Here is a 10788-nt window from a genome sequence, read left to right on the forward strand (position 1 = left end):
GCAGAGAGTGGAGCACTTTAATCCAGGCTGTGACACTGTCCAAAGTGGTCCACGCCAGTGAAAGGTCATTGGGTCTAAATAATGTACCTCCCCCTTCCCCCAATGCAGGACACGTTCCCCTCCTATCTCTCTGAAGGAGGGTCCATTCCCCTTCCTCATCACTGCCGAGGGGTCCCCTCTTCCCCCCCCACCAGTGCCAAAGCTTCCCCTCCTCCACCCCCTCCAACAAAGGGCCCCCTCCTTCCCACCCACCACGCCAATGGTTCCCTCCTTCCTCCCCCTCCCACCAAAGTGTCCTCTCCTTCCTACCCAGTGTGGCTGAAGGGTCCCTTCCTCCCACCCCCAGTTGCCAAAGGGTCCCCTCCTCCTTCCCCTCCCAAACAAACAATTCCCTCCTCCTTTCGCTCCCAAACAAACAATTCTCTCCTCTTCCCCCCACCAGCAACCAAAGGATTCCCTCCTCCTCCCCCACCAAAGGATCCCCTCCACCAAAGGATCCCCTCCTCCTCCCCCCCCACCAAAGGATCCCCTCCTCCTCCCCCCACCAAAGGATCCCCTCCTCCTCCCCCCACCAAAGGATCCCCTCCTCCTCACCCCACCAAAGGATCCCCTCCTCCTGCCCCCCACCAAAGGATCCCCTCCTCCTCCTCCCCCCACCAAAGGATCCCCTCCTCCTCCCCCCACCAAAGGATCCCCTCCTCCTGTCCCCCACCAAAGGATCCCCTCCTCCTCCTCCCCCCACCAAAGGATCCCCTCCTCCTCCTCCCCCCCACCAAAGGATCCCCTCCTCCTCCTCCCCACCAAAGGATCCCCTCCTCCTTCCCCCCACCAAAGGATCCCCTTCTCCTTCGCACCCACCCCCCGAAGTATCCCCTTTTCTCCGCCACAGGAGGGAGAGTCCTCCCGGTAGAAGGGAGGGTCCTCCACCTCTGCCAATCATTCCAGAACTACCTCACTCACTCGCAGCACAAACCACACTGTCTTGTCCTCCTGCAAACCCCTCACCTCACCTTTGAAAGGGTCTGAGGAATAGCTCTCATCACCTGAAATAAAACGCCCCCTTCTCCCTCTGACAGAAAAGGCAACAATTTTCCCTGGTTGGCCTACACCGGTGGATCAGGGAGAACGCAGCTACTTAGAGGGTCGATCAGTCTCTGTGGAGACAACATACAACAAATGAACCAGGGGTGGATAAAAGGGCCATCTTCACTGCCACTCTCAAACCTCTTTCACACTTGCCAGTGATCCCAGGAATCAAATGCCAATCAGCTTTTAAAATGGCAAGTGTGAAAGCAAAATCTGCTCAACGCCTGGCATCAGATAACGTCACCTCGCGCCGGGGATTGCCAGCCTCGACCCCTAGTACAACCCCCGGCATCTGCAGATGACAACATTGAGATCAGGCAAGTGTGAAATGGGCAATTGCATTGCTGGCACTTCCTATTAAAGGTCGATCAGACCAAACGCAGGGGACAAACCCTTTCAAGTGTGAAAGTGTTCAGTGTCTCGGTTAGGAGCGGTCTAATGTGAAAGGCCAAACCCCCATTCCTATCTCAGGACACCAAAGGCCGATTTACTGGGATGAAAGTGTGAAAGGGGCTTCAGTCTGGAGCTCCTTGTGTGTCCTACCATGCGCCAATCCACACGTAACCAGCCTCAAGGGGCACCCATCCCCTCCTCTATCACAACAACAAACGCTACAAACATTTGTAACAAATTCTGGCCTGACACTTCCCGCCTCAGTAGCAGACCCTGTATCCACCCTGAAACCACAAAATGCCAATAGACATGGTGTCAAACCAACCAAAAACTCAATGTATTTATAAAACAGACAAGAACGAGGATTGTTCTCACCCCCTCCCCCCAAAACACACACACACAAATCCACCTGCTCAATTTGCAAACTCTTCAAAGCCTCCCAAGGAAATTACCTCAAAACCAAAGGTTTAAGGTGAAGGGAGGAAATATTTGGGAGAGACGCCAGAGGTTTTTTATAAATATATTCAACAGAGAGTGGAAGGCAACTGGGACGCAGAGTGGCAAGGGCAGTGCTGGTACAATAAGGATATTGAAAAGATTCTCAGACAGGCATGTGCAAGAAAAATGGAGGGTTACAGGTGTTGTAGAGTAGGCTTAAAGTTCAGATTTATTGTCAGAGTGCCTAAACTGCATCACATACAACTCTGAGATTCTTTTTCCTGCGAGCCAGGCAAAATTTCTACTTACCAGTAGTGCAAAACAAAATTGTACTCATGATGAGAATTGTAAACAAAGAAATGCAAACAAACTGCAGGAGAATAAATATTCAACATAAATCATGTGCAAAGTACGAGTCCTTAAACGGGGCCTGATTGAATTTGTCTTTGAGGAATCTGACTGACTGTGGAGGGGTAGCAGCTGCTCCAGAACCTGGTGGGCCGAGTCTGGTAGCACCTGCACCTCTTTCCTGATGGCAGCAGCGAGAACAGGGCGTAAGCTAGGCTGCTCTCCGAAGGCAGCGTTCCCTTGCAGGTGTATTCAGTAGTGGGGAGGGTTTTGCCTGTGATCACAATCCTGGAGAAACTCAGCAGGTCAAATGGTGAAGTGCGTCTTATTTTGCAAAGATACCAAAATGCAGACTGTCTACATTTTGCTCATACCTCGATGAAAGGCTCAAGTCAAAAGAGTTGGTGATGCATCTTTATCTTTGCTCTATGAAGGACACTTTTTTGACCTGCTGAGTTTCTCCAGCGTTTGTGTTTCAAATTCATCCACTGTGGGGTGGGGGGTTCCTGCAGAGTGTTACACTCTTGGGCTTATCGAGGTCAGCACCACGCTGTGGGCTGAAGGGCCTGTCCTGCAAGGATTCCAGGGTCCACGTTCTCACCCAACCCGCCAGTGCCAGGAGACTCGCTTGCCCCGTCACGCAGAACGTGGCCGTCAGCAGCGTCTCGCTGGGCTCCGCCGCACGGCTCCGTGCAAGTGGGCGGGGAAGGAGAAATGAGCTGGGTCATGCTCGCTTCCAGACGGCTTCAATTCGCCCAGATGAGCCCCCCCCCGCGCCGCAGAACTCTGTTCCCCTGCACCAAGAAGCCTCCCTTTCTTGGAACAGCCCGCCTGAACCAAAGAAACGAGAATCTTTTTCTCCCCACCCCACCCCAGGTGAAAAGCACCCCGTTCCTGAAATAGCATAGCTCTCTGGAGCATACATTTTTAATTTTAAGAAATGGAATTTGATGCTGAAATGATAATCACCATATATGGAGGAACGGCAACGCAAAGCAAACGTTGCGAAGCCCGCAGTCTCACACAGCTCCAGTCGGGCCACGGGTGTCTAATTGATCCTGTAACAAGTTGCATACAAGGGCTCCCCCCCCACCCCCAGCCACCCATACACGTTCTCCAATCCCACTGAATACCGCCAGCATTCAAGTTGCAAATTTAAACTGGTGCAAATGTATATTTCAGGTACCCCCCACCCCTTCCAAAAAAGAGTCGTGACAGGCAGGGGGGGGGGGGGCAGAGAGAGAGAGAGAGAGCTGCATTTTATAAACACCACCAAAACCTCAGCAGATTCAGTTCCAGCGTCGTTGTCACCTGTTTGATGCGGACTGCCAAGGATTTTGCACCCACAGATTTCTGTCTCCCCCCCCCCCTTCCTCAAAGCAACACCGTTCCCTGCAATGTGTGCAGTGGGAGAGAGAGAGAGAGAGAGGGAACAATTTACTACAATAAAACATTCCGCCACCAACCTCTAGCAGGCAGCTTTTTTGTGTTAATCATTTTCGCAGCATATTCCTGCCCAGTCGATAGTTTGACACATCGGCGGACGGTGGAGAAAGCGCCCCTGCACAAGAAAGAGGAGGCACACATTAGATACAATGTAGAACGATAAAGGGTTACATTGTATCATTTTTAAAAAGAATAAGGATTACAATGTTGCAATCTCGTCTTTGCAACTTGGGTGGGAGGTTGCCAAAAATGAAGAGGGGGAAGGATCACAACGGGGAAGCGAGAAAGGGGGCAGGTGTCACTTACTTGCCGAGCTCCTCGCAGATCTGGTATTCATCGCTGAATCTGGTACACGTTCCAGTCGAGGCCATGTTGCAAAATTGCAACGGGAGATTGAGAACGCTTGCTGCCGGGGACCCGGGTGATTGACAGCTCTGCCCAGTCCGCCCCTCCTCTCGCGAGAAGGGAGGGGGGGAGGAGGAGAATAATTTAAAAAATCTGGGCGTGAGTGAGCGCTGCCTGATTGACAGCTTTGCCCTGAACCCAGCAAGTCCCACTCTCCAGACTTGCCCTTTTTTTTAAAATTTGGTTAAATATATTATTTGCTGTTGCGATATTGGCAAAGGCTTGCGTTCCCTCACGACGAGATCTGGAGCAACGAGGTGCGACCAGAAAAAAATGCATGCACAAGGTCATTTAACAGATGTATCGGCTCTCCCTCATTTCAAAATTCAAGCATTCGTTGAAAACAACATTTCAGAAAGCTTTCTGAAGTGGAGCAGAAACAGAAGTGAGAATGGGTCGTTGCTTTGGTTTATTTTTTTTAACAGAACACTGAATTAGGCTTCCGACATTATTCTGGGGAAGTTTTACAAAAATAGTCACCCCGGTTCTGCTACTCAGTTATCTGGGAAACTGGAAGTATGGAAACATCTCAGATCCCAATATTGAGACTCAGAATTTATTGTCATGAACAAGTCACGAAATTCGGTGTTTTGTGGCCGCGTCACGGTGCGACCGTTTATATAAACCACCTTACCACGATAAATAGTCCACAAAAAGTCGAAGTCAGCTTCATTGATCAATTAGGAATCTGGTGGCGGAGGGGAAGAAGCTGTCCTTGTGCTGCCAAGTGCTTCTCTTCAAGAAATAAAGTTTAGTGCGAGTCTTCCCGACTAATTTTTTAATTAAACATTAAAAGACAAGTTAATAAGTGAGCAAAGATCTTTCCACCATTCACATCAGACATAGTGGTGGAGAAGCTTGAGATGTCCTGAGATTTCGAGAGTGATGCCATCTGGGAGCTATGCTCCTGGTGGGGCCACCCATGGTGGTAAGGTTGAGGGTGAGGTCCCTGACAAAGACCAATCCAACCAAGACTTCAACGGTGGAACAGGCGGACAAAGTGACTCTGAGCTTGACGGCTATGAAGGCGGACAAGTCCATTAGCTCCCATGCCATTAAAACTAGTTTGTTGATTTGTGAAGTATCGTGTGCTTTTGAGAGAGCAACATTAAGTACACATTAAACAAATACACCCACAGGTGTCTTTGCTCTGTGGGCAATGGAACGAAGGCCATCATCCTTGACTATAGCCACAATGAGGGACGGAAATGGGCTATTTAGCCCATTGAGTCTGCCCCATGAGCTGATCCATTTCCCCACAGCCCCACTGCCTGGCCTTCTACCTATAACCTTTGATGCCCTAACTAATCAAGAACCTATCAATTTCTCCCTTAAATATACCCAATAACCCGGCCTCCACCACCACCTGTGGCAACAAATTCCGCAGATTCACCACCCTCTGGCTGAAGAGATTTCTCCGCATCTCTGTTCTAAGCAGACGTCCTTCAATCATGAAGATGAATCCTCTTGTCCTAGACTCTCCCATGATGGGAAACAACCTTTCTACATCTACTCTTTAAATGCCTTTCAACATTCAAAATGTTTCAATGAGATTCCCCACCTCCATTCTCCTAATTTCCATTAAAAGCTGTCAATTGCTCCTCATAATAATAATCCATTCATCCTTGTGAACCTCCTCTGAACCTTCTCCAATGTCAGGACATTCTTTCTTAAATGAGGAGCTTAAAACTGCTTACAAGACTTCAAGTGAGGTCTCACCAGTGCCTTATAAAGCCTCAACATCACATCCCTGCTCTTATATTCTATTCCTCTTGAAATGAATGCCAGCGTTGCACTTGCCTTCTTCACCACCAACTCAACCTGCATGTTTACCTTCAGGTTCTCCTGCACGAGGACTCCCAGGTCCCTTTGCATCTGGGTATGTTCAAATCTCGTCCCACTAAGAAAATAATCTGCCCATTTATCCTTTACCAAAGCACACGACCATACACTTTCCAACGTGGTATTTCATTTTGCCACTTCTTTCCTCATTCTGTCTAATTATACGAAGGTTGCTGGAGGGGCAGGTATTGTTGAGAAAATAGTAAGGTTGAAGAAGGACTGAGACCAGTGGTTTTCAAACATTTTCTTTCCACTCACATACCACCTTAAGTATTGCCTACACTATCAGGGGCCTATTGCTTTGTTGGGTGTAACTGGGTGGCACGGGCTCATGGGCTGAAATGGCCTGTTACCGTGCTGTATGCCTAAACTTTTTAAAAATGATTAAAGAAACAGTGTTCCCCAGTCCTTAGTGAAAATGGATGTGAGAATCTCGGAGGTTCAGTGTGAGCGGTTCCTTTGGCCATTCAGCATTCTCACTGCTCGTGGGAAAAGCCGTTCCTCAGCCTGGTGGTGCTGGCTCTGATACTCCTGTATCTCTTTCCCTGATGGGAGCAGCTGAAAGATGCTGCATACAGGGTGGAAGGGGTCCTCAATGATTTTTTGTGCCCTCTTCAGACAATTATCCTGGTAGATCATGTCGATGGGAGACTCTAGTGATCCTCTCTGCCACTCTTATGGTCCTGTGGATTAACCATTTCTCTGCAGCAACTGTACCACACTGTGATGCAGCCGGCCAGGACGCTCTTGATAGAGCTCCTGTACAAGATTGACATGATGGTGGCCGGTAGCCTTGCTCACTTCAGTCTTCTCAGGGAGTGCATTCGCTGTTCCGTCTTCCTGACAAATGAGGAGATGTGTGTCCACGATAGGTCACTAGTTTAGAGGCCATTTTTCCCCGCAGGCCTGTGTCGTTTCACTGGGACATCCCATTCCCTGACTTATTTTCCCTCTTACCTACAGCGTGGGTGATGAGCTTCCACCTGAATATGCATGAGATTGTCTGATTTCAGAAGCTAAGCATGAACAGGACTGGTCAATACTTGGAGGGGAGACCGCCTAGGGACACCAAGTGCTGTAGGTTTCTGTGAGGGGCACTGGACAAAAGTGACAACTCTCTATCTACCTTACGGTAGAGAAAGATTAAAGAATTTCATGCATGTTACATTCTAAATGTAGTTTTACGTGTCAATAATGGAACCTTTACCTTTTTACCTTGAAGGTATTCTTCTGAGAAAGAGGATGGGCAACTTTTGTTTTAGAAAAAGTTAATTGAGGTGAGGAGAACAGGTTCTGTTAAGAGAGTTACATAAGTTGCAAAACTGGACCGTAACCAATAAGAAGAAGGGAACACAAGCACTTAATGTAATGAGGAATGAGAGGATTTAGCAGATAATCAGCAAACATCATGAAAGTCATGACGGCTGCAGTGAATTGTGTTCTTATCCTGAGTTTGTTGCAATTTTTCTTCCTTTCACTGCTGCTGGTACAAAGGCAATGAACATGTTCCGGGAGCACTGTTTTGTGTGCTTCTGGGAGGAGTTCATTGCCGTGTACCTCTCTGCTGTGAGTTATTTCCAAAATGCTCAAAACTAGATAAACTAGTTGGCAGAGGTCGAGGTGGTGCCAACTCATCCCAGTTGTGTTATCACACGAGTGAAGGAGTTGGGACATTATGGCATTTTGGAGAATTGCACACAGTTTTAGTCACAGACCTCCACCAAAAACATTAATTAGATTGAAAGAGTGCAGAGAGGATTTACCAGGATGTTGCTAGCCCAGAGGACCCCAAAGCCCAGCAGCAATAGATATTCACCAAGGCAAATGGTAACATAAACAAAAGTTATTTTTAATTCTCTTTAAACGTGAAAACAGAATCACACTTTAACTTATCACTATTGACTTAACCTAACTTAACCCCCTTCTAATTCTAAGCGCACGTGTATGTAATGTGTGTGTAAGTTTAGAAAAGTTCTTTGCTTCACAGTCCAATCTCACTTCTCATTCCTCCAAGTTCACTGGTTGCAGGCAATTGTTATACTGTGCACAGAATTTAACATGTATAAAGTTCACCAGGCTTTAGTGCTTGAAAGATAAATGGTTACCGCTCAAGAAGGCTCTTGTCGGTTTTCAGAGAGAGATGTGTTGTATGATGGATACACCCACAACTGATGTACTTCCATCAGTCACCTCAGTGTCTTGCCAAAGAAACCTGCCCCCTTCAGGATTCTCCAGATCATAACCTCTTTCTTTCAGGTCACCACAGAGTGCCTTTTTATTTCTCTTATTCCAAGTGAAGCATTAAACAGCCAGTCCTCTCTTCTTGCATGCTGGTGCTGGTTGTAACACTGTAGAAATGATCTCTGTGTGTCTCTCTCTCTCTCTCTCTGAGGGAAAGTCTGTTTGACTCTCTCTGCTTGCAAAATCACATGACCCTCTTAGAACAGCAAGTTCCCCTCCAGACAGAATGCGGATCCAACAAGCTCTTTCATCTGTTGCCTTTTTGTAAACAACAATCCATTAGTGAAGTCTCTTGGGCACTCTCCAAAACTTCTGCAAAGACTGTTGGCCCTGACATTTCTAGCATGGGGTAGAGTTCCAGTATTTTAAATAAGATCTGTTTTACACTAACAAACCCTGCCCCAATTTAGCTCCTAAAAACATGTCTATATTCTGTCACACCAGGACTTACAGGGAAAGGTTAAACAGGTGAGGATCATCAAAGAATGATTGTGAGGGGAGATATGATAGAGGTATACAAAATTATGAGAGGTATAGAGAGCAAATACTTTCCATTGAGATTAGGTGAGCCAAGAACTAGAGGACATGGGTTAAGAGTGAAAGGGGAAAAGTTGAAGGGGAACTTCTTAACATAGAGAGTGGTGAGAGTGTGGGACAAATTGCCAGCTGAAGTGGTGAATGCGGGCTCAATTTTAACATATAAGAGAAATTTGGACAGGTACATGGATGGGAGGGGTATGGAGGGCCATGGTCTGGGTGCAGGTCAGTGGGACTGGGGAGAATAATAGTTCAGCACAGACTAGAAGTGCCTGTTTCAGTGATGTGGTGTTCGATCATTCCATGGTTTTTGAAGGGCAGGAGGAAATTGAAGCACCCAGAAGGAAACCCACATACTCACGGGGAGAACGTACAAACTCCTCTTAGGCAGCACTGGAATTGAACCTGGGTTGCTGGCGCTGTAACAGCATTGTACTAACCGTACAGACACTGTATACATTTTTAGAACTGCAGCAGGCTCCAAAGGCCGAGTGGTGGGGGGAGGGGGGGGTGGGGTGGGGTGGGGGGGGGGGAGGGGGATATTTTATAGAAATGTGAATCCTCGAACCCAAAACAAGGGAAAATATATTGACGATTCATCTTCACATCTTTTTCAGTTTGTCCCAAAGCACTTTTCTAGCTGGTTGATCATTTTTGATAGGTAATTGCTACTGTATTATGGAAATATGACTGTGTCCTAATGTACAGTAAACTTACACAAGCAGCAATGAGAAAATAATGTCCGTAATGTTCAGTGTGGGATAAGTATTGACTGAGATTCTTCGGACCTGTCAGGCAAATCACTCCTTCTAATCAAAAGTTATCTGTTGCACATTTTACTTGCTCAGATACTCGACTTCATTCCTCTAATCAGGGGCGGCACGTTTAGCAGAGCGGTTAATACTTCTTTCAGCACCAGTGTCCCGGTTTCCAATCCGGCGCTGTGTGCAAGGACTTTGCATGTTCTCCCAGTTTCTTCCGAGTGTTTCGGTTCCCTCCTATTCTCCAAAAACCTACAGGTGTTTGGTGGGTTCATTGGATGCAATGGGATGGCATAGGTTTCAGTGGCCAGGATTGGCTTAGATCTTGTTGTAAATAAAGTAAGTAATCACGCTTCCTCCATGTATTTCCAGACTTGGTGAAGCTGGAGCCACACACAAAATGCTGCAGAAATGTAACAAGTCCTGATGAAGGGTTTTGGCCAAAAACATTGACTCCATTTTGCCTTCATGGATGCTCAGTTCAGTTCAGATTTACTGTGCATACATGACATCACAGACAACCCTGAGATTCTTTTTCCTGCGGGCACAGTAGAATTACCACTTATTGCTAGTGTAAACACTGTACTTGAGAAGATACGTACATATGTAAACAAAGAAAGAAATGTAAACAAACTGACTGTACAAGACAAAGAAAAGAAAATCCAATAATGCACAAATAAGAGTCCTTAAATGAGTCCCTGATTGAGTTTGTTGTTGAGGTGTCTGATGGTGGAGGGGGAGCAGCTGCTCTTGAATCTGGTGGTGTGAGTCTTGTGGCATCTACACCTCTTTCCTGTTGGCAGCAGCGAGAACAGAGTGTGCGCTGGGTAATGTGGATCCTTGACGATTGCAACGTTCAGTGTAGAAGGATTTCAGGGAAGCATTTTGTCTGTGATGTCCTGGGCTGTGTCCATTTACTTTTGGAGGACTTTCAGCTCAGGGTTATTGGTGTCCCCGGACCAGACCATGATGCAGCAGGTCAGCGCACTTTCCACTACACATCTGTAGAAAGTTGCCAGGGCTTCCGATGTCATACCTCAGTAAACTCCTGAGAAAGTAGAGTTGCTGACATGCTTTCTTTATGATACCATTAGTGTGTTGGGTCCAAAAAAAGATCCTCTGAGATTGTGACTCCCAAGAACTTAAATTTGCTTGGTCTCTCCACCTCTGATACCTCAATGATCATTGGATTGTACATCCCTGGTTTTCCCTTCCTAAAGTCAACAATCAGCTCCTTGGTTTCAGTGACAATGAGTGTGAGGTTGAGTGCTACCTGGGCCTGTTGAGTTTC

General features: G+C 47.1%; 1 protein-coding gene across 43 annotated transcripts in view; it reads right to left on the minus strand.

Annotated features, from left to right (window-relative positions):
* LOC138754077 (calcium/calmodulin-dependent protein kinase type II subunit beta) overlaps window positions 1-4147 on the minus strand; it is a 238450-nt gene extending 234303 nt beyond the window's left edge. For 25 of the 43 annotated variants that reach the window (XM_069917876.1, XM_069917863.1, XM_069917857.1 and 22 more), the window contains exons 1-2: window positions 4018-4147; window positions 3732-3826 (exon numbers count right to left, since the gene is read on the minus strand). In XM_069917876.1, the coding sequence (XP_069773977.1) occupies window positions 3732-3826; window positions 4018-4082 (160 nt within the window). In that variant the 5' untranslated portion in view covers window positions 4083-4147. The remainder of the gene's footprint in view (window positions 1-3731; window positions 3827-4017) is intronic. The other 18 variants (XM_069917886.1, XM_069917884.1, XM_069917882.1 and 15 more) reach the window with 2 other exon arrangements.
* Window positions 4148-10788: the final 6641 nt, after the last annotated feature.

Source organism: Narcine bancroftii, chromosome 2 (genome assembly GCF_036971445.1).
Source record: "Narcine bancroftii isolate sNarBan1 chromosome 2, sNarBan1.hap1, whole genome shotgun sequence".
Lineage (NCBI taxonomy): Eukaryota > Metazoa > Chordata > Chondrichthyes > Torpediniformes > Narcinidae > Narcine > Narcine bancroftii.